We start from the raw sequence: 22,910 nt of genomic DNA, 5'->3' as shown, positions 1-22,910 counted from the left end.
TCTAAACCCTACTTCCTAACATTTCTGGAATCATCCAAAATACCGCCATCGGCTGGAGATGAAGCATTCGGCACACAAGCCTCTGGGAACATTTGATGTTCAGTCTGCAACACTTAGACTCATCATCTTGTCACTCAGCCCTTCCAGATGGTGACTAGGCTTTTCTTTGGACAGGTGGCAATATAATTCCTTTCCTATATTTTTCCGAAAGAATTCTGATGTGTTGGCATTACAGTTCTTCTTTTTTTTTTCTTTTCTTTTCTTTTCTTTTTTTTTTTTTTTTTGCTCAATGGCAATTGGCTGTTGGCATAATTACACTGGTACCTTCTGTCACCTGTCACATGATAAAGCGTCTTCACAATTTACCCCACATTCCTCTTTTTATGCCTTTTCTGAACAATATATTTTGGCGAGTCACTTCTAATGAGTGAATATGCCTCCCCAAAATGACTCTGGCTAAGCGAAGATGTTTCCTGGGCAGCAAATGCATTGCTCTGGGTGACCATGGCTGGGTCCACGATGAAGCCGTAAGCTGGGCTCCAAGCACCTATGAGAACATGCTTTAGATATGCAGCCCATTCTTTGGGTTATTTTTTTCCCCGAATGGGGTTGAAGGTGGCATCCAGATCCCTTGCTCTATCAGCGTGAAGCGTGAAGATCTCCAATCTTTGGCTTTGTGTTGTCCACTATGGCAGCTATAGCTGTACATATTCGTGTAGACCAGTGGTTCTCAACCTATGGGTCGTGACCCCTTTGGGGTTGGTATATCAGATATCCTGCATATCAGATAATTACATTATAATTCGTAACAGTTGTAAAGTACATTTATAAAGTAACAATGAAATAATTTTATGATTGGGGGTCACTATAACGTTAAAAGGTCACAGCATTAGGAATGTTGAGAACCACTGATTTAGACTTACAATATTAAAATTTTCATCTCCACATCACAGCGACCACATTTCAAGTACTCAGTAGACACATTTGACTACAGCCCATAGCAGTGAACGGAGCAGAATGAGTACCTTCATTATTGCAGAAAGGGTTACAGGACACCACTGATTGATTTAGGGGGATAGTATCATCCACCAAACAGGGCTGGAAGAGTAATGAAATGGCAAATTTCATGCACACTCTTAGTATAAGATCTCAACTGTGTACATACTGAACAAGTGGATTTATTACTGTCACCCATAGAATAAAAATTCTCCTTAAAGTGGGCCTTCTAAGTACCAAATTTAATTTAGGGGATGCATTACACACACACCCCCATGTTTATTCTTGGCATTATCTCTTTTTTTTTTTTCAGAGCTGGGGACCGAACCCAGGGCCTTGCGCTTGCTAGGCAAGCACTCTACCACTGAGCTAAACCCCGGCATTATCTCTTACTGAGAGCGCAGGTTATAGGAAACATTGAGAATGACGAATCCTTGAGTTTCCTCCCTACAAGATCACAGGCTGCTACAGAGCCCAGGCTGAAGTGAGGATCGAAGTTGGACAGTCCTTAGAGAGAAACAGGGCGGGTCAGGCTGTGAGAAACATTTCCCTTCAACAACATTTCAGCAGACACTTTATTGGATCATTGTTAGAGGGAAAGAGAAGAGAAAAGAAGAAATGTGGATGTGATAGTTGATCATGACTGCGTGCCCTGATGGATATCCCATAGGGCCATCATGGAAACCATCCTGTGGGGATGTCTGTGAGGGAGTTTCTTCAAGTGGGAAGATCCACCACCAGTGTGGGTGGAACCATTATGTGGAGATGAACATCGGCATATTCTCTCTCTCTCTCTCTCTCTCTCTCTCTCTCTCTCTCTCTCTCTCTCTCTCCTCTCACTCCTTTCTTCCATCCCCTCCCTATCTCTGCTTCATGTGGATACGATGGACCTTTATTACTGTCACCCATAGAATACAGACACCTTCTGTTCGTGATGCCATGCCTGCCTGGCCATGGCGGATTATACCCCTAAACTGTAAATGAGAATAAACCCTTCCTTCCTTACATTGCTTCTGTCAGGTATTTTGGACCATCAACAAGGAAAGTAACAAATACAGCAGATGATAGGAAAGAGGGAGACAGAAAAAAGTTATGGGATAGGAAACAATTTTCTGTGGTAGGCCCAGAAAACTGAAGCCAGGTCTCAGGCTCCTGAGGCTACTGTTGAATCTACTGCGTGTGGATGAAAAATCCAGGAAGAATAATAGCAGCTTCCTACATGTGGAGTTTCCCCATTGTCTAAAATGAACTAGAATGAGGAGATGGGGCCTCAGAACACGTTTCGGGTGAACCATGGATAAGCATGAAGCAAGCTGTAGGGGAGGCTTGACTGAAAGCATAGATGGGGTACAGAAAATGAGAAGAAATGTCTTTTGCACATTCCTTCCCACCAGCCCCTTAGCCCCTGTCATTTTTTTCTGACCTACATTTCTCTTTGGAAACATTTGCTGATTTTTTTTTTGAGGGTTGAAATTGAAATTCTCAGCCTATGAAAGCCCAGGAATATTGAGGGATCCGAAAACCAACAGCTAGTGTCTAATAAGTACCTACAATTGCTAGAGTCTAAGCATTGCATTCAGTTCTTCTTCAGAGAGTCATATGTAGTATGGCGCCGGTCTGATTTTCACCCCCATTGTTTTTCATCTATGAAACAGAACAAAGAAATTGCGTAGCCACAGAGAGACTGACTTTCTAGAGGGGTTGGTTCCTGTTGGACTATATGAGGTTGGAGAGTCTAATGGTGTATAAGCTATCGCTGGCAACCAAAAGCCAAGAACATAAAATATAACATGAGGTCACAATGACACCTTATAGGGGACAGTGTATTTTGAGGTCAGGCATTTAGGTGTGGGATTGTCTAGCTGTGCAACTTCAGACTGGTCATTCTTCTCTTTCCACTTTTACAGGCAGAATCAGATTAATGGCAGTCCCTCATGGTTTTAAAAATTGTTCAAAGAGTTTAAAACCCATAGCACTGTGTGTGTCTTGATCTTACCCTGAGGCCTGGACGAGCTTAGCTGTGGCTCTTGTATGCAGGGCCTTTCACATAGTCCCATCTGCAGTAGTCAGTGATAACACAGTTGTGAAGTATATACCCAGGGTTTTCTCTTGGCTAGCATATGTGGGAAATCAGTCAAAAAAAAGTTTTCTCATTCGTACACATGAGACAGTCACCTCCACACTCACGCATTTATTTATTTTCCTAGGTTCTAACAAACCCTTATTAGGCATGAGAGTTCATGTGGGTAAAAGTGTAGCATGTGGCCTTGGGAGTCGTGATCTCACTCCTGGGTCTTTCTCTCCTTCTCTCCCTGTTTCCCTAGCCATGTCCCCCTCAGAGAAGCTGTATCCCCTGTCCAACCCTGTTTTCTTTCTTGTAATATTAAAATCCATAGATGCTGCGAGTGAGATAAACTATATGGAAGGCTGTAGAAATTATTACACAAACACCAGTATTGCTGACTATGGAAAGGAACACATTAAGAAATATGATATTTGGGAATACATGCTGAAACAAACAATGGCTAGAATATGGGCCAGTCCCAGGGTGTGAAGCATGATGGGAAAAATGAGCATGGCCTCTAGTTGCCTTTACTATAGGTTACTGGTTTGAGTCTGTATGAGCCATTTCTACTTGCCTCAGTTTCTCCTTGCGCCCCAGGTTGAGTTGTTGATGGAATTAGATAATTAGACACGCTCAGTCAGCCCTTTCTAAATAGGAGTGTTATAAATAAGGTCTCACATAGACTGCTCAGCACCTTTGTGAGGGAAGCAAAAAGACTTTCCAAATGAGTTTCATCTTTCAAAACAACAGAGGAGGGAAAATGACCCTTCAGAGTTTCCTTAAATAGACTTTTCCACCTCTGTAGGTGATAAAAACAAAAGAAGGGGGGACCAAGGACCTACTGCAAAGGGCTGATGGGACCAACCAGACAAGACTTATGAATGAATCCAGCTTTTGTGAACTAGCACTGAAACCCCACCTGGTTTCCATTGGTCCTTTTCTTCCCTAGAGAATATGACTGTCCAGCTAAGGTAAGAAGTTTTCCCTTCAGAGCTCGGTGTCTTGAGTTCTCTTTCACATGTGCATAACTAAAATTATTGGCTGCATAGTTTTGGACAAGATAGATAGTCCCATCCTTACCGGGGCCTCATTAGAAATCACCATTTGTACAGCCTACTCTGGTGCTACTCACCATGCCTAGTACAGTGCTTGGCACACACAGTGCCTGAGAACTGCTCTCACTAGCCTTTGTACCGGTTTCTTGTTTTAGGCTGGGCTGGCAGCTTTGGAGGAAATGAGGAGGAGGCATCGGGCACCCCAAAACGTTTGTAATTTAGTCCCTATACATTTATAAGAGTCCTGAAGAGATCACAGGAAACTTCAGTCCACTGCAATGTCCCCGACTGAGCTTCATGGTTCAAAACTGAGATCGTTCTAGAAGGCAGCAGGGCTCACCTTGCTGCAAGGTAGAGTTAGTGGCCATCTGCTACTGATTGAGGTGGGGGAGTCAGGTGATTCAATTGCCACCCTGCACAATCACCCCGATGTCACAGGTGTCTGTGATGTCTGAAGTCCTTTTGTGGATGACCAAGCCTTTATAAGACTAAGAATGTGATTATAAAAGAGAGAGGCAGAGCAATTATTTAAATTCCTCCTGTAGTAGAAATGACTGACATGATATATTCCTTTTGAGTAAATTCTGGTAGGTAAGAAGAAAGGAACATAAAGACACTGACACTTGAAGAGAATAAAGGACGACAGACTGATAGATGGGCTCAATTAAGGAGGTGGAGAGACCCTAGAGACCAAGCAGCACAGCCTCCGTAACCATGACAAGTCATTTTCCCAGTCATAGGACCGAGATGTTTTAATCTAGCTGCGGTCATTATCAGAACAGAGTTAGGAACCGTGGTTCAGGCTCTGCCTCTGAGCACAGAGCCCTCCCATTTCTTGGACTGGACCTATGAGTGCAGCAGAGAAACCAGATGAATCTTACTTTTCTTTCCTGTTTGGTTTGAGGCTGGATCACTGTCTTTTCACAAGGAGATGCTATGGAGCACAGCGCCCAGATTCACAGAGCTTACTGTGCTCCCAGATGGGGTTCCCTTACCTGTGGTCGCTTCCACTCCAATTTTGGAAGGCGCTTTCCCATGAGCAGTTTCTGGCCAATGGAAGATGCCTCAGCAGGGAATGTATCATCTATAAACAGCTGACCCCTGCTCAGGCAACGATCCCGTAAGAATCTAAAGTCCTGGTTCTTGAACTTGACCACGGAGGTTTCTTCTAGAGCCTCTGTGTCATGTGCCATGACTAGCTCTAGAAAAATGTCTGAAGTCCTTTCTTTCTGGTGAGAGAAAGGAAAATGATTAGTGTCAGAACATTCTGATGCCTCCCAGTTCTATCAGATCTGAGCATAAGATTTCTGCTGTCCCTGACATAGAGCCCCTGGGTGGGCAAGCCTCAACTAAAATTTAATATCCTTACTTCCTGTTCATGTTCAGCTTGGTGTACTGAATTAGTTTCTCATGTGAATCAGAGACTCTGAGGGCATTTGTCCATTTAATGAACATTTATTGAGCACTGACCTTGTGCCATGCACTCCTCTGAACGTTGGCAATCCGAAGATAAATACATCATGATCTTTATCCCCAAGGGGCTCATTACAAAGTGAGGAAGATGAATTAGACATTTCGACAACCGGCTGTCATTCAACAGACACTACTCAATTAAAAATGTGTACAAAGCCCGTGGCCATAGGGAGGAGGTGCTATAACTCTCCTGACAGCCTGGGAGGACATTCCCATAGGCGGTGACATTTGAAACAGGCCTTGAAAGGAGAATTTACCTGCTGGAGAAATGGTGAGTAATTTTTTTTAGATGGTTGTAGCTGCCCTTTGTAGCAACTACACAGAGGCCACGGAAGTTGTCTTGTGAGGTCATGGGGCATGGGAGAACAGGAAGTAACTTGGAAGGTTTAGTGGGGTTTAGTTGAGGCTGGAATATTTAAGTATTGGAGGGAAATGGCTAGAAAAGGCAGATTGGGAAAGTCAAAATACGTGGTTTTTTTCATTTGTTTTGTTTGTTTGGAGTTTTGTCAATCGCCTACAAGCATGTGTGTGCGTGCATGCTTGCGTGTGGGTATCTCAGGGGTGGCATATAAGCTGTGTTTTGATTAAGCTGTAGGTAGGATGGTGATTCTTAAACAAGTAGGTGGCCAGATGAAGGTGAGAATTCATGCAGACTGGAGGAGGTTAGAGGCTGCTGCATTTGCCCTGAGGAGAGACAGTGGTGAAGTGTTAGTGGAGAAAACAGTTGAGGGTAGACAAAGTCCAGGTTTGTTTTATAGGCAGAACCTAGAAGATTAGATGATGAACTAGACAAGAAGGAGAGAGGAGGTGGTGGTGTGAATGGCCACATGGGTTTTAAAGTTGGCTTGCATTTTCACCAGTTACATCTTGGATCTGCAATATGGAACTAGCATTGTTCCTATCTATCTCCCTATACAGGCTGATTATACCAAACTTAGAGGGTTTGTGATGGTATTACTTAAGATTTGACCCAACCAAGAAGTTGGTATACAATAGGGGTTCACCAAATTGTCAACATCTAACTTTTTTGAGACATTGTCAATAAAGGTTTAGGATTCTTGTCCAGGAAGCCATATGGGTATAATGGATGTAATCCCACAACATAGACCTCACATCCTCCACCTGTGAAGCTAGCCTCAAATTCACAGTCACAAGTTCACCTTATTAGCGGGCCATGAAGAGCAAGTCTTAAAGTCCTGCTATTGAAGCTTCTTTGGCGAAGGTCTACTCAGATAGCCACATTTCCCACTCACTACTGCTTCACAGTAAAGAAATCCAGGGAGAGAGAATGAGAGAACATGGGGAACTCACTTAGAAGGCAAGAACACGAACTGACAGCCACGACTTGTGAATCCTAGAAAAACATATGCAAACTTAAAATAACTTTGCAATTATCTTGCAGTTACTTGGTAGTGGTATGGCAAATTACCGAGATAGCACAAATTCACAGGCAGAATATCACCAGTTAAGTGTCATTGTTCCAGCACATTCCAAGGGAAATTGTACTTATAATTTTCTCCCAAATAAGATATGAATAATTTACATTGGCATTATTAGACTGAGCTCTGTAAAACTAGCATTGTTACAGATCAAAAATAGTTAAGCCTAGTCAGATCCATATAGTTTAACCTGAGGTTAAAATAATGGTAAAAATATAGGCAATTTGAGCTGTTTTCACCTATTATGATATATGCGTTTCTTCAATTTAGCTATTGGGGAAAAATAAAAAAAAGACCAAAATATTCTGTATGCCTCAGCATCTGCCATGAGGTTATACCGAGAGCCCACAACAAATTAAATAACACTGACAGAGCTGAGGTAACAGCAAGCTATCATTCAAGAGCAGAAAAACAGTGATAGAAATTGCTTGTCAATTCAAGAGAATGGCAGCGACACCCAGTAATGAAGAGGTAGGGAATTGTGGGTTTGTCAACTGTGTGCGTGCTCAGGAACCAGGGAGCCAACACATCATTACGCCTCCTGCCTCTCCACCAAACATTGAATTGGAGCATGTGAGAAAGTCTAGCAATGACCTAATTTTAGCTTATGAAAACCACACTGTAGTTACCCTTAATAACACAATTATGGGATTGCAAGGAAGGAGCCCATAATTGCATGTAAAAATTAAAGTTTAAAGGATTTAGTTTCATTTCTCTGTTAGAATCATTCATAGGTCTTACAAGTTGCGGGGTGAGTCCCTGGCTCATTCTAGAGAGCTCCCACTGCCCAGTAGTAGCGGGTAGCCAGACTTTAGGTATGCACATTTAAAAGTCACTGTCCTGATTCGTAAAATGGAGATAATTTTACATACATAACAGGGTCATTCTGGGACGCAGAAGACACTGTGCTATAGAATGTCTAATGCCTTAACTGGTAAAAAGAAAGTGGTCCATGGGTGGCATTATTAGCACAGTGACCATTATCATTGAGCATAGATGGGTTATGTAGTGACTTGCTGGTACTAAAGGGCAAGCTCGGGTCTCAGGAGCCTGAAGGATGCAGGTAGGAGGGTGATCATATCTCTCCTATTTGTTCCTCACTGTTTTCTCATTCACTGTGTCACAGTGGCAGATGGACATCTGTTGCTGGAGGACGTAGGACACTCTGGGGAAGGATATTTCTGTTTTTTTTAAATCCTGTTTATTTAAAACAATATTTCTATTATTTTGTTGAGCATTTCATACACTCTATTTTGATCCTATTCCCCTCTCATATTCTCCAAGATCCACCTCTATCTCCTCCTCATTCGATTCCACAGCTCCTTTTCTGTCCTTTGTACTGAGTCCAGTGTGTGCTTGAGTCCAGTGCGTGCTGCCCACACCCACTTGGGTGTAGGGCCATCTCCTGCAGCATGATTGACTAACCAGAGGCTACGCCCTTTATGAAAACTGACTCTCCCTCTCCTGGCAGTATCAGCTTCTAATGGCTCCACAGTCGGGGTAACAGAAAGGACAGAGAAGGGGGTTCACTCAGCTCACACGGAGGCACACTTGTGTACACGCGCGCATGCGCACACATACACACATGCTTCTCAGCTACCGCATCTCCTCCTTTCCAGATTGTCCATCTGTAGAACTTGACACTATTGTCACTATTATGTATCCCAGAAAGCACCACTCAATTTTCTCACTTGTCACTTTGGAGGACACTTTGGGGTTTCTTTCCTTTCTTCTCTCCCTTAGTTGCCCACATTTTAAGAGGAAGCCAAACAAGAGAAGGCTCGACCACGCTGATCTGAGAAACAGAAAGTGCAAGATACAAGAGCTCTGCCTGCTGCTCAGTGGCAAGCTTGACTGGCTGCTAAAACTCTCTTGGGAACAAGGAAAATGCCACAGGAGAGGTAGGTCAATGGCAGAATGAGTAGGAACTGGCTAAGCCCATGAGTCAGGCTTCAGGAAGGTGTGCATGGGGATTGGGATGAAACCTCCCCTTCTGCTGACCTTAACAGCTATGAATCAGGCCGAGTCCAACCTTTTCTACACTCTCTGCTGAGGTGGAGACTGCTGCAGAACAAAACATCACAGACTGGGCCCACCAGCAACAGATTTCATTGTCTTCATTCCATCTGGAGGCTAGAAGAGAGGACCAGTTTTGCGTTCTCGATTCCTTTTTATATAAGGCCATGGTCTTTATAATCATAAGGAATTAGCTTCTTCCTTATGATTTCGTCCCCAGACACGGTAGTACTAGGGGTGGGTTTCCTCCATATCAGTCTGTATCTGGGTGGTGGGGAACTTAGATCAGTCGGCAGCAGTGGTTAGCTAACTCGAGTTTGGCCCAAGACTCTCCTGGCACTGATTACATATTCTAAGAAGTTGGAAGTTCTGAAGATAATGGGGAATATTAATTAGGACCTTGGGGTGTAAGGGATGGCTGTCAATGGACATAAAAAGGATTGGCCAAGCAGCACCTAACAGTATTGAGAATAAAAATATTTGAATGAATGGAAAGACGGAAAGGTTTCTTTAATGGAAGAGATACTTGTTATAACATATGACAACATAGCTGTGTCTCAAAACCATCATGGTGAGTGAAGGAAAACAGTGCAAAAGAGCGCACTCTGCATGAGCACATTTAATTAATGGGATTGTGACAGAAAACGTTCAGTGGTCACATAAATGGAGGGATACGAGTGAATGCATTACAACTTTTCAGGGTGACATTGGTGCTCGCCTTGAGTGTGGTAAGGATGTCACATGTATAGACACCTTCCGATTCCATCTATGTTTGTACTTTAAATATGGAGAGTTATACATTAGTCGTACCTAAAGTGCTTAAAATTGGGTGCTGTACAAATCATATAGAATCTCCATCCACTTCCTTTATTAATCCCCCAAGTTAACAAGTAACTGTGTTTCACTTCCCTTGCCGCCTCACGTTAACCTACAGTGTATACAGCCATCTCTCCATTGACAATGGAAGTTCTCCTTTTTGCTTTAATGAAATGTTATGCTATAAATACACTTGGCATACTTGTGCTAAGTGTCTCCAGGTTAGATCTCTTGGAGTGGAAGTTTTAGGTGTAGAATACGCATACATGGAGTCCAAGTCAGCTACATTATTTTCCCAGGAAAAGACTCCATTGCGATACCCTCAGTGACTCTGGCTATTGGCAAGCTTCTCATTAGTATCCGTTTGGTGTGAGCAAATAGCAACTCCTTGTGGTCTTAATTTGTTTCCCTGATTAGTGGTAAGATTGAACATTTTTCAATATATTTCTTCTCCATTTGTACGCCGTCCCTTGAGAAATGAATATTCATATCCCACGCACATTTATCCACTGGCTTGTCCTTCCCATTGATTTGTAGGACTTCTTTATCTTCTTGGCATATGCATCTTTGATTGGGTCTATGTGGCGCAAGTATCTTCAGTCAGCTTGTGGCTTTATCTTCTTTCAGTGTCATTTGAAGAACCCAGCTATCTTCTAATTTACACAAACGTGTTAAAATATCAGTTGGATTTTTATAAACTGAGTCAAATGTTAACAGTTGTGGGTATTGGGGTTGAGGATTTGGCCCAGTGGTAGAATGCTTGCCTAGCAAGTGCAAGGCCCTGGGTTCGGTTCCCAGCTCCAAATTAAAAAAAAAAAAGAAAGAAAGGGGAAGGAACAGTTGTGGGTATTAAATATAAGAAACTGTGTGAGTTTTTTTTTAAAGTTGATTTGTAATTACCACTATTTTTCTGATTTAAGGATTTCTAGAGTTCTGTGGCATCTTTAACAAGTCTGATGCAGATAGAAGCAACCTGAAATACTCTCGAGGGACACTTGGAGCATTTAGTAAATAATGATGAAGGAAGAGGAGCATCTGTGTGTGCACATATATGTGCATATGTGTTAGGTGTGTATATATGTGTGTATGTGTGTGTGGTATGTGTATGCATGTGTGTATATGTGCCTGTGTGTGTGGTGTGTACATGTGGGCGGGTGTGTGCATTCCTGTCTTTTTATAAAAACTGTTTTGTTTTGTTTTGATAAAAATCTCACCTTGCTCTACAAATGTAAGGTGGTGACAGCAGACTCGCTTGGTCAGGCTGTGCATCCTGCCAGATGTGCACCATGCAATGTAGCACAGTGAGGCAGAGGCATCACAGTAAGCAGAATTCAGAGTTCACAGTCTGACCCAGAGATACAGGTAAGTGAGTCTGGACTATCTGGGAATCCCTATACTGTAAGTTTTACTTCAGTAAAAGTGTTGAGGTTTAACGAAGAGCCTTTGCAACATTTCCATCATGTTTAATAATGGACATAAAGGAGAACTACCACCCAAGTGCTGACAGAATCAAAGCTCTAAATGATCTGAGGACTAAGAGGATGAAGTGTGACCCAGGTGCTCACAAAGCTGTTTTTAAATATGAAGGTTAACTGCATGTGCTCTGTCTTAGCTAGACTTTATTTTGAGAATAATTTGTATATCTAAATTCTTGGTTAAATGGAGCCAAACTATGCTTAGGGTCTGAACAGCTACTAAGGCAATGTGTTGCTCTAGATGGAATGGCTCTGATTCTGTATAGAAAGGTGATCTTGGCCCACTGAGATGTTGGCTGTGTAACCTTATTACTAGGGGGCTACATTCAAGTGGCCTATTGCTTCTGTCTCTGTTGTGTCCAAACAAGAGTCAGATTTGTCTAGAAAAGCAAGTATTTCACTCGCTGGCAGACTTTTTGACACGCAGTTAGACCCACCTAGAGCAGGGGGTAACTTTATTGAACTTGTATAAACAAGTCATACAGGCTTGAAGCAGGCCAGCCAAGTAGGCAAAGAGCCCAGAGACCATGATTGGTATCTTAACGAGTTTCCTAGGACAAAGAGCACAGAAATGTCATTGTTCCCAAGCCTGGCGTCCTGGTTCTCAGGCCTTCTAGAACACTTCTGTTCCGGGAAACAGAACAGAGTTGACCATCTCTGGAACTTGAGCAGCTACTGGGTTCTTGCTCTGTCTGCTGTGAGACTACTGTCTGCTGTGGGACTATTCTAGCCATATCACATAAGACACTCGGATAAGCTTGATTTTAATACATATTCTTTCTCTTGGTTTTGCTACCCCAGAGAATGCTGACTAATGCGCCTTCACACACAACACAGGAATCACTAGTCACATGTGGCCCTTGAACTCTTGCTATAAGGCAAGTGACTGACTTTTAATTTGATTCCATTTCGTGTCATTTACATTTAGATTGCATTTAACCGTACCCATCGACGTGCAACTAGTGGCTGCCTTATTGGACAGCACCAAGGAAAAGACTGCTAATGGTGTGAAATGCCACAGAACAAGGAAGAACATGACAGAATTTTCATGGGACTCATCAGACTGAGGAGGATGGCTTCGGAAGGATGCAGACGAATCGTTGCCTCCCACAGTTCCCTCTCAACTTTGCCCTGCTGGGCTCTCTCCATTCAATTATGTTTCTCCAGCTTCCAATTTTTTTTCTACCACCAACCCACTCAGTCATTTTCTGCCAATGGCAGGCTCTGGAAAGCAGTTCCCTCAGGCCTCCCAGTGACAGGTGCCTGGGCTGTTCTAGTGCTGTTTACAGGAAGTACTTGAACTATTCTAGCCACAAAGGGTGAGCTCTTTGCATTTTTTCCCAAGTCAGCTAAGGAACAGGAAGCCATGTTCAATTGTTGCTTGCCCAAGAGTGATGCTCATAGCCCTCTCCTGGTTGGTGTTTTTCCGAACAATGGAAATAAATCTGATGTAATGTAGCAGAACACGACAAAGGACGGCTTTCCCCTTAACAAATCCTCATTTGAAATGGTGCCCAAACCCTGCACGAGGAGCGATCTATTTCCCACAACAGTGTTACAGCAAAACCCATTACTAATTCCACAACTCAAATTAAAACTAACAGAGCTTGAAGGCTGGGGCTGACACTCTCTCTGCTGACAAGGAACAAGGAAGGGTGGAGGAAGGAGCCGGCTCACTCTCATGTGTGTGTGTTTAATTACACTGTTTAACACATGGAGAATAATTTAGTCACCAGAGTGGAGAAAATAAGGCACTTAACTGCTCTCTGGTGGAAAAACACCCGGAGCAAACCACTTTTAGCTATATGGCACCTTGACATACCTCAGAGCTTTGGGGAGAGAAAAAGAGGGAGGGGAGCAAGGGGGAAGAGAGAGAGAGAGAGAAAGAGAGAGAGAGAGAGAGAGAGAGAGAGAGAGAGAGAGAGAGAGAGAGACCAGTGAGATAGAGCCAAGGAGAGTGTGCAACTAGGGGCAGAGAAAGACAGGAGAGGGGAAGGAGGGGAAGAAAGAAGAAAGAGAAAATGGAAGGAACAGGAAGTGGACAGAGAAGAAGCAAGGGAGAGCGATATAGGAAGAAAGAGACCTTGGCACATAGATTTATACTCTCAGGAGAGCTTGAGGGATTTGGTGCCAGTGTGAGAGTGAGCACTGATGGCAGGCCTTGAAGATGGAGCTAAACTTCTGGGTGAGTGTTGACCTGAGTTCTGTTCATGCCTCAGATACCTCAGGAAGATACGAGTCCTCCATAGCCTAAAAGCCATGGGCGGAGAAAGGCAGATGTAAGAGGGAGATTCTGGTAGTTTCTTTTCCTGTTGTTGTGTAAATACTTTATCAAAAGCAACTTTAGGGAGAAAGGAACTGTTTTAGTTCATAGTTCAAGGTATAGCCTATCACCGTGGGGATTCAAGACAGGAGGGGACTTGGATCGAGTTACATCACACCTGTCATTGGAAATAGAGGGGTACATGCATGTGCTCAGTTCTCTTTCTCCATTTTATATCGTGTAGGATTCCCCTGTTAGGGAATAATGCCATTCAAAGTTTAAACGGGCCTTTCCACATCAATTAATGTGATGAAGGTAATCCCCTTCAGGTCTGCCCATGACCTTATCTGTTAGTTTATTACAGATCCAGTCAAGCTGACAAGCAGCGTCTTCATAAAGATTGTAGCGGGTTCCATTTGCAGAAAAGGAAACCAAGGCTCAAAGTCAAGCTTGAGGAGCTGGGCAACACTGGTGGGCTTCTGTGCTAGCCCCTGGCTTCAAGGCTGGAAATCTGGCCTGCAAGTAACCTATGTACTATGCCCTTAATCAGGGCTGAAAGGGATTGGAGTACACAAGTGTCTTCCATTCTCTGAGATAATCTCTAATCCACCAACTGGCCATGGGAGTGGGGGACATGAGAGAAACCAGGCTCGGATTTAGAAGCAGTGAAGCGTCTCAGCTCTGCAGCAGGTGCCAGGGAAGTGAGCGCTCAGAATAGAACTATCTAGCGTCTGCCAGTGATGGGGCTTAGCTTCAGTGCAGGCTGCCAAGGAGACTGACAACTTGGCATGAGAGCACAGAGTGCAGAAGATTGCTTCTGTAGGTCAGCAGACATGCAGTCACACCATCCTTTTTCCCACTGTTCTGGCACACGGACCCAGCACCCATCTTCCCATCCTCCCATCCCGCTCACAGCCTCTCAACCTCTGAACCTTACAGCCTCACAGCCTCCCATTCTCCTAGTCTCCAGCTTCCCAGCCTCCCAGCCTCCCAGCCTCCCAGCCTCAGAGCGTTCATAGAGCTTAACTGATAGGAACATGTCAGGAAAGCCCAGTGACGGAGAGAATGGAAAGGATCTATGTGTCCTCTCTCATCTCAGACACAACGTTGCCTCCTCTAGACTCAGTTTCTCCCTTTGGAAGATTAAGAAAATTGGACTTTCTTTTCTAAGTTTCATTAGCCCCTTTAAATATATGGTCTGATTTCCGATGCTAAGAATAGGTATGGACCCTAAAAATTTCCAGAGGAGTATGGCTGAGTTCCTTGTTATTCTGTTTAAGTAAGTTTGTATCCCAACACCCACAAGGAAGACAGTTTGTCTTGGTATCTTTTCTCTATCGAAGGATCTTTGATGGGTGTCACTCTGTTAGGAAAGACACCTAGAAAGCTCTTGAGCAGATTCTTAGCTTTATTCTACCAACAAGGTAGGCTTCCTTCTGGATTCTACAGCTGGATGCACTCCAGAGAAATTGTATAGGATTTGCCACATTCCTAGACTTCTGGGGGTAGGTTTTTTTCATCTATGAGGAAAACTTAACTTATTCAAATTTCCTCTTTAGCACATCAGGAAGACTTAGGGAGTTGGAGCTGAGCATGTACTAAGCTAAAATACCAGGTCATAATGAGCTTCTGTTTTTGAACAAAGTTCCAGAGGAAGGATCTAGCCCTCCCATCACTTCTCAAAGACCAAATCAGACAACACTAGATTTAGAATCTTTCTTCCCTTCCCATTCTTTAAAAAAAAATTAATAGAAGTTAAGGTCATATTTATGTAATTCACTTATTCTTAAAAGATCACCCGTTGGCCTTTCTTCTTAGTCTTCCATTGACACGAAACAGAGAGAGAATGGATGAGAGAATCAGACAAAGGCTGGGAGGGCACACAGAGAAAAAGAGATCCAGACAGAAAGAGTCCAGAGACAGCCACTCAGTGGGAACTGGGACTATGGAGAAGAGACCTAAGGCATACAGGGACAAGATGCAGGATCTGCCTGGGCTGGGTGTTCTCCTGTATTAGCCTGGGCTGGGCATTTTCCTGTATCAGCCTATAGTACTGAAGCTGTACAATACCAGGACTGCCCCATCTCCACAGTGAGCATTCAAGTATAGTCCGGAAAATAGACACATTTGCTGTGATCCACCCCTAGATGGAGTTCTCGAAGGCTACTCTCCACCCCTCTATCTCTGCCTCTGGCTTCAACAAGGGAGAGGAGAAAAGTCAGTGGAGTCAGAAGGTGTGGGCCTCTTCTCAGTTGGCCTGACATACCACCTTGTGGCCTGGCTATTTGGGGCATTTGAGGCCAGTGTTAAACTCACAAATGTGTGGTAGAGTCCTGGAGTGGAAACCGGGCCTAACTCCGACCCTATCTGGCCCTTTCCAACATAAAGAGGAAGAATAGCAGTATCAACAGCCAAGGGGAATTTTGATCAAGGGGACCATTCTCCTTTCCTGGAAGCAATCTGGGACACCTAGTGATGGTCCCAGGTTCTAAGCCACATTTCCAAGTAGGTAAGGTCACACCTCTGGGCTCAGGGATAGGGTGTGGACCAATGGGAGGACTGAAGTCTTCAGAAAACAAAACTTCCTTATTAAGTATGTCAAAGAGCACTATGAAAGAGAACAGACTTTGGTAATGAGGGAGGGGAGGCAGAGACAGGCAAGCTTGGAAGGGTGGTGAAGCCTCTAAGGCAGCCCATGTGCCTTTCTCCATCCATTCACACTCCCCATGCCTTAGATTTCCAAGTGGAGCTAGATGACTTGTGAGAAGGACTGTGGGTGCAGAGGAAAACCAGTAATAGAAAGAAATGGTTTAGAAGCCTGCTGGTAAGGAAGTGTGGGGCAGGTATGGACAGGACAGGCCTAAGAGGATAGATAAGCATTAACTCCTCTCCTTGAGAAGAGGTATAGGATGCTGTTATGACTTTTCTGTTGCCTATACCACCTTTCAGAACAGCCGAGGTTGACAGGGAGCCCTGGGGTCCTGTGCCCATTTGTGGAAAGCAACCTCACTAAGTGGGCAAATAGGTTTTATGCACAGGCCCAAGGGCGACACTGGTACTAGAACAGGGCCTTGAGATGGTCCATATGCCCAGCAGTCCACCAGAACATCTGGGATCAGTTGATTCAGGAAGCTCTCAACTACTTCCCCAAGAGATGGCACCAAAAGTATTTCAAGAATGTTGGGGATTTCCGTGGCCTTAATGCCACCCTTCAGCTGGTTGTCAGACATTTGTAACATTGCACAATATTCTTCTCATGCATGACTCCACCAGATGTGAGGCAGTGGGGACAAACTTACTTTGTATTCTATACTGGCTCTTTAAAAAATTGGACCCATGACTGGATATAAGCAATAAACATAGATTTGAACAAAGGAAGGCAGACTGTTTCTGGGTCAGTGCGGGAGCTGGATGAGTTGGCCTACAACTGCTTTTGAATATATCACAGCTCCAGAGGTTGGAAGGCCCAGCATACATCCCATATTGAACTGTTTTCATTGTGGAGATGAGGAACCAGGACCCACTGAACTTCCCCGGTGTTTACTGGGAGATTCTGCTTTGCAGGTTGATGACCTTTCTACCTACTTCTCGGTTTCTCATTGTGTCATAGAATTTTTATGCAAAAAAAAGCCATGCAAAAGAAAAAATAGAACATAGTAAAGTTCCTTGAGAATTCAGGGATCAAGGCAGAAGATTCAGGTTTGCCCATAGACACCATGGTTGAAAGCAGGGTTTTCTATGGGAATTCAATACAGGAAGTGGTCTTTCTTCTGGCCTTTTCATAGCCTTTGTATGCAGATTTGAGTCATGACCTTCCGAGTAAGGAAAGGGCTGTAGGCAGCATGTATAAATGTATAAATCCACCCATTATCCTGAAGAATCCCAGCTCAGAAGTCAAGTGCTGTTTTGTCTCAGGGTCTTTTAGTTTCATCTATCTTTTGGGTGTCTTGGTCCTCTCTTTCTTGTTTATTATTGTTATTTGATTGCTGGTTTTCTCTCTATGTACTGTGTTTTAGGCAAGACTATTCAAGAGGCAGAGATAGGGGCGGGCATGTAGCTCCGTTGCCAAGATACTTGCTTACCATGAACAAAATCCTAGGTAAACTAGCATGGTGGTGCTTTCTGTAATCCCTTTCTGTAGTCTCAGGATTTGTAGGAGCATCAGACACTCAAGGCCGTCATTATATAACTCTCAAGAGTCTAAGGCCAGCCTAAGGTACACAAGAGTATGTCTCAAAAAGGGTGTGCATGTATAGGGTGAGTTAGGGTGGGTAGAGTCATGGGCATGGCAGGGAAGCCATACTGTACTCTGGGCTTCTTATGGCCCCAGGTTATCTTCTGTCTGGTAGTGGCTTGGTGCATGCCCTTCTCTGGGAAGTTTCAGAGCTTTGATATGCCTATCAGCTGACTTGTTCCAAACACTCAGGACATGGTCTAAACCAGCCTATCTGAAGCCCTTGTGGTTCTCTCAGGGGTGAAGAAGTGACTCTTAGGAAATACACCTACCAAAATCATGCCAACAGAAGCCTAATTTGATAATTAGTAAAATACTAAAATGATCATTTAGTCCTTTTTTTTTAAACTTACATTTGTCTTGGGTTCTTTTAGCCCCACCCATCTTTCATATTCTCTCTCTCTCTCTCTCTCTCTCTCCTTTCTGCTTTTTGTTTTATTTTGTTTTGTTTGAAGACAGATCTTATCTAGCTCAGGGGAGCCTCAGACTCTGGAAGACTCATTTCAGACATGAATGAATGGTTGTTGTCAAACTGTTTTGTTGACAAAGGTTATGGCCTCCTGGGAGATGGGTTTATGGGTATGTCTGTGGGAGGTTCTCTGGACTATCTTAATTCAAGTAAGAAGACACACCACTGTGGGTGAAACTATTCCCCAGGCAGAGGATCCTGGAAGGTATGAGAATTGAAAACGTTAACTGAGCACTAGCACACTTGTACGTATTCATTGCTCTCATCTTCCAACTGCATTCATAATGTGAAGTGTGACCTCAAGTTCCTGCTGCTATGACTTCTTTCAAAATGAGGGGCCATAACATTGAACTATGGTCTGAAATAATTCCTTTCCCGCCTTAAGCGGCTTTGGTTAGAGTACTCTCTCACAACAACACAACCAAAAAACTAAGATACTCAGCCTTTTGGTTGCCTTTTTCTACCCCAGACAAGGAAGCACCCCTGCCAATTGCTTCAGACCTCAGATGAGGTGCCGACCTTCAAAGATTAGATATAGGTTTCTCAGTGAAGGGCAGGGAATGAGATAACACGGCCAGGTAGGCAGGAGAGTGAGTTCATCTGACCAAGGAAACTGTGGGAGGCAAAATATACATTGCTTCTTCTGTTGTCTTTATACAAGGAAAGACAGGATGCACAGTGATCTGTCTGGCCTTGTCTCTCCGTCAAGAGAGGTCAGATGAGTGACTTTCTTTTGTTTCCCATCAATCTCTTGTTACTTCCTATTGCCTTCCCTCTTGCTGCCCTGGGATGGTAGCTCCTGATATGTTAGTACCATAAGACATACTTTTTGTCCATAATCACTTAACAGGGAGGCCAAGGTAGAAATACCACCACAGAAGGACTCGGTTTTCTTGAGCAATAAGCACAACCTGAACACTGCTAAGTCCTTTGTACTTACAACCTCAACTAAACTTTCAATCTTGAGAGGAAGGTGGTAGGAAGGTTACCTCATCCACGTGAAGAGGAAACGGGAACACTTCCAACGGATGAGATAGTAAAGGACACAAAGTTTGCCCTCAGTGCCATCGAGCAGGCCGTTCCACTGTGCACTCCCCAGAAGCACCTTCTCTTCTATGGTGTTTGTTTAAGAGGGTCACTAAACACAATCAAGGCACCGGGGCACAAGACAAGATGTGACAGAACTCTAGATCTGTCATTTGCATTTAGTAGGCGCTTAACAGTCACCTTCTCTGTCTACAAATTGGGACTAATGAACTCACACTACTTATAATACTTGTCCATTATACAAGTAGCAGTTACTGTACCCCATCACTTCACATAGTAATAAACACGGCTTCGTGTAGTTATTGTGCCTCCCCTCCTCCTAGGAAGCAATGGAGTCAGAGTACACAGTAGGAAAATTCAAGAGAGATGCTGACTAAACATCCAGTCAATGTCTCTAGGGGGTAAACAGAGGTCTACCTGTCATCTGTGACCTCATTCTAAGCATAAAGGGAAATCTGACTTTGTTCTAATCTGGGAAGTTTGAGGCTGACCTAAGCAGCTGGAAGTGTCTCCCTGACAACAGCATCACATCTCAAAGACAGGATAACTTCAGCAGCCTCAGAGATACTTATGTGACTATGACTGCAGGAGGTTCTGGAGGCTCCCAGTGAAGCTTGGCAGTGGTAGTGACCTGCCTTTTGTGTTGAGCTCAGATCGTTCTCAACTTTGTCCTTGTGGCTATTACACCAGATTATTAGAGAACAGTGTCTGGGCTCCATGGTTTCCTTTAGTGAATACATACTGAATACTTACACTGCCAGAGCTATGCATCAGTGGAAACAGAAGTCCTGATTACTGGGCTAGGCAGTCAGGACAGTGCTTGCCACAAAAGCATGAGGAACCAACTTTGAACCTTGACACGTATGTACAAAGTTAGGCATGATGGCATCCACACATCCCAGCAAAGACTATAAAGAGGCAGAGACAGGCAGGTCCCTGGGACCCCCTGGCTGTTGTTTTAGCAGAAGTACTGAGCCCAGAGATGCTGATTCACAAAACAAAGTAGGTAGCTCCTGATGTAGCACCCAAAGTTGGTCTCTGGCCTCTGTATGCATGAGAACACACACACACACACACACACACACACACACACACACACACACACACACAAGCACAGATACATTTATACCCGCGTAGGCACAAAAGAAAGATTAAAGAAGGAGGAGGAAGAGGAGAAGTCATGATTCCTGCTATCTGAATGTTCTCATGGTCAACAATGACCTCAAGGTTGTAACTCTGTATGAATAGAAAGCAAAGGTGACTAAGTGACCAAGACCCATGGCAAAATTGTGATAAGCTTCTCTACAAAACTCACCTTGTGTTTGTCTCTAATAGTTTCTAAAAGTTGAACATGGATTTCTAATACAATGTATTCTGACCATATCCTCACCCCCCCCCCTCCAATCTTCCAAGCATCTATCTCCTTGGACTTGGTGCATAGGAAAGGCCTGGTTTTTCAGAGCCCCTGTGTCCTACATCATAGCCCTGCCTCAGCACACAGAACCAGCATCAGGAGGAAGGTTTCTGGGAAGCACATAGGTTCACAGATGGTGGGAGGATTCCCTAGGTCCAGAGCCTGAGAGATGGCTGCTTGTGCCTCACCTGTGTCCTCTGAAGGTAGCACCCTGGGGCAGTGTCCCTGCAGGAAGCTTATTTCGATGAGGCAGCTGCACTACCAAGCAGTCTTGAGGGCTGGAGAGAGGTAGAGGGGACGGCTGAGGGAGAGTGTTGCTCCTTTGGAGGGAATAAATACAAGGTTCTGCCTGCTTCTTCCTCTCATCTACTTCCTTATATGAGCGCAGCTGTCGCTGCAGCCCCGCCTTAGTTAAACAGTATTTCCAACCTTGACTGAGGGTGGTGATTGGCTTTCAACAGGGAGATCTCCCAGACTATCAGCCCCCTGGACTCCATCCCCTCCTGACCCCATCTCACTTCTGACACACCTACTGACTTCTTGCTTGCTTGCCTGGATTCTCACTGGTTTCACAAATCTGCATGGCTTCACCTTCACTTTGTTTCTGGGACTTGGTGATTTTACAACCAGGGAAGCAGCTCTCCTTCATCCTCATCCTGGGAGCTCAAGATACCTTGTCTTCCCTGCCAGCAGTGGTCACTCTGAGCAAGTCACGTCTCATGCTCCTTCTGCTGAAGAACACATTTTCTTTTTACAAATAAATTTCAGAATACATTAACCCCTGGGCATGGTGAGACCCGCAAATGGACTCTGCATCAACTCTGGTTAATGGAGTGTGGGGAAATGGATGGGGCCTGTGAAGCTCATGCCTCCTAGTTGCAAAACCCCAATACTGCAGTTCAGCCTGGGTTATAGGAGGTAATGGGGGAAAAATGGGCAAGGAAGGACAAATGTAGAACTCACCAGAAATGAACAGGAACGTCTGTTTGCAAACATGGGAATGGGAAGAAAGGGGATTGGAACATGGAAGGAAGAATGTGACCTCTTGAGAGGTGTAACTCAGACCACCCATGGCAGACAGGGTAGTGAATAGGTGAGCTGGAAGGTTGGTCATGGCTTGACTTACAGTGGGCTTTAAACCACCTCTCTAAGTTCTGACTATCAGATGTAGGTACGTCCCTTCCTTTAAGCCTTAGTTTACCAATTAACGAAATAACTCTTGCCTGTTTATTGGGACACACTCTACTAGAATTTTCATTATAAACACAACAAACAGCACACTTTCTATAACTATAAATAAATATGCACAAATAGGCATGTTTGTGGTGCACGCCCCAAATAATTTTACTGACTGAATATGTATTCAGAAACAGTTGAAAGCCATCAATATCAGAAAAAAAAATAGTAGAGAGAAAATGTTTAAGAAATCTCCACCCACATGATCCTATATTAAGATAGTGACTCTAGGAAAATAATTTTTTGTTTGTTTGGGTTTTTTTTTTTTTTTTTTGGCTTACTGATGATGGCTTTGTCGTCTAACATCTCATGAAATATTTTTACTCCTGAAAGGAAGAGTCCTTGTCCCTACAGTATTCACTGGATGACTGAGTTCAAAGGGAAATGTCTCCCAATGGAGTGTTTGATGCCAGACGATAAGTCCCTTTTGCTGAGAGTCGGAATGTAAGAACAGAGAATGGCCAAGATGAAGGGACTCTTTGCTGGTCTGGCTCCTTGGCCTTCTGCATTCTCCCTCCCCTTTCCTGTATGCTCCCTAGCAGCCAACTCTCAGGGATCGTTCCTTCCAGTGAATTCTATTCTGAAACTATAAAGCAGATGACATGTACCATAAAATCTTAACTGGACTTCCTGCTCAGAAAGAATGTGGCAAGCTTCTTACTGCATACCTGTTGTGAATTGCAGCCAGTTGGCCCCCGAATGGGAGGCACGATAGCCACCCCCTTCCTGTATGGTGGCAGCTGTATATGAAGGCTCTAGAAGCACCTTCTACCACAGTCATAATCTGTGTATGACAGACACACAGCTCCTGTGGTAGCCGAGCTTGGACTTCTGGGGGCTATCTCCCTAGATCCTGGATGAAGAAGCTATGTTTCCCTCAGACTGGCAACACCACTCTTCCTGCAGTGGCTT

At 44.0% G+C, this 22,910-nt stretch overlaps 1 protein-coding gene across 16 annotated transcripts in view; it reads right to left on the bottom strand.

Moving 5' to 3' along the window:
- Positions 1-21,113, bottom strand: part of Capn13 (calpain 13) — an 88,427-nt gene extending 67,314 nt beyond the window's left edge. For 5 of the 16 annotated variants that reach the window (XR_015621980.1, XR_015621985.1, XR_015621983.1 and 2 more), the window contains exons 1-2: positions 20,951-21,113; positions 5,112-5,345 (exon numbers count right to left, since the gene is read on the bottom strand). Coding sequence is in view for 8 of the 16 variants with exons in the window: in XM_087553670.1 (XP_087409796.1) it covers positions 5,112-5,309 (198 nt within the window). In the remaining 8 variants the exon portion in view is untranslated. 16 annotated transcript variants of the gene reach the window in all.
- Between the last annotated feature and the right edge of the window lie 1,797 nt (positions 21,114-22,910).

Source organism: Rattus norvegicus, chromosome 6, assembly GCF_021556685.1.
Source record: "Rattus norvegicus strain SHRSP/BbbUtx chromosome 6, alternate assembly SHRSP_T2T, whole genome shotgun sequence".
Classification (NCBI taxonomy): domain Eukaryota; kingdom Metazoa; phylum Chordata; class Mammalia; order Rodentia; family Muridae; genus Rattus; species Rattus norvegicus.
The sequence above is the reverse complement of the archived record's forward strand: the minus strand, read 5'-3'. Positions and strand labels throughout refer to the sequence as shown.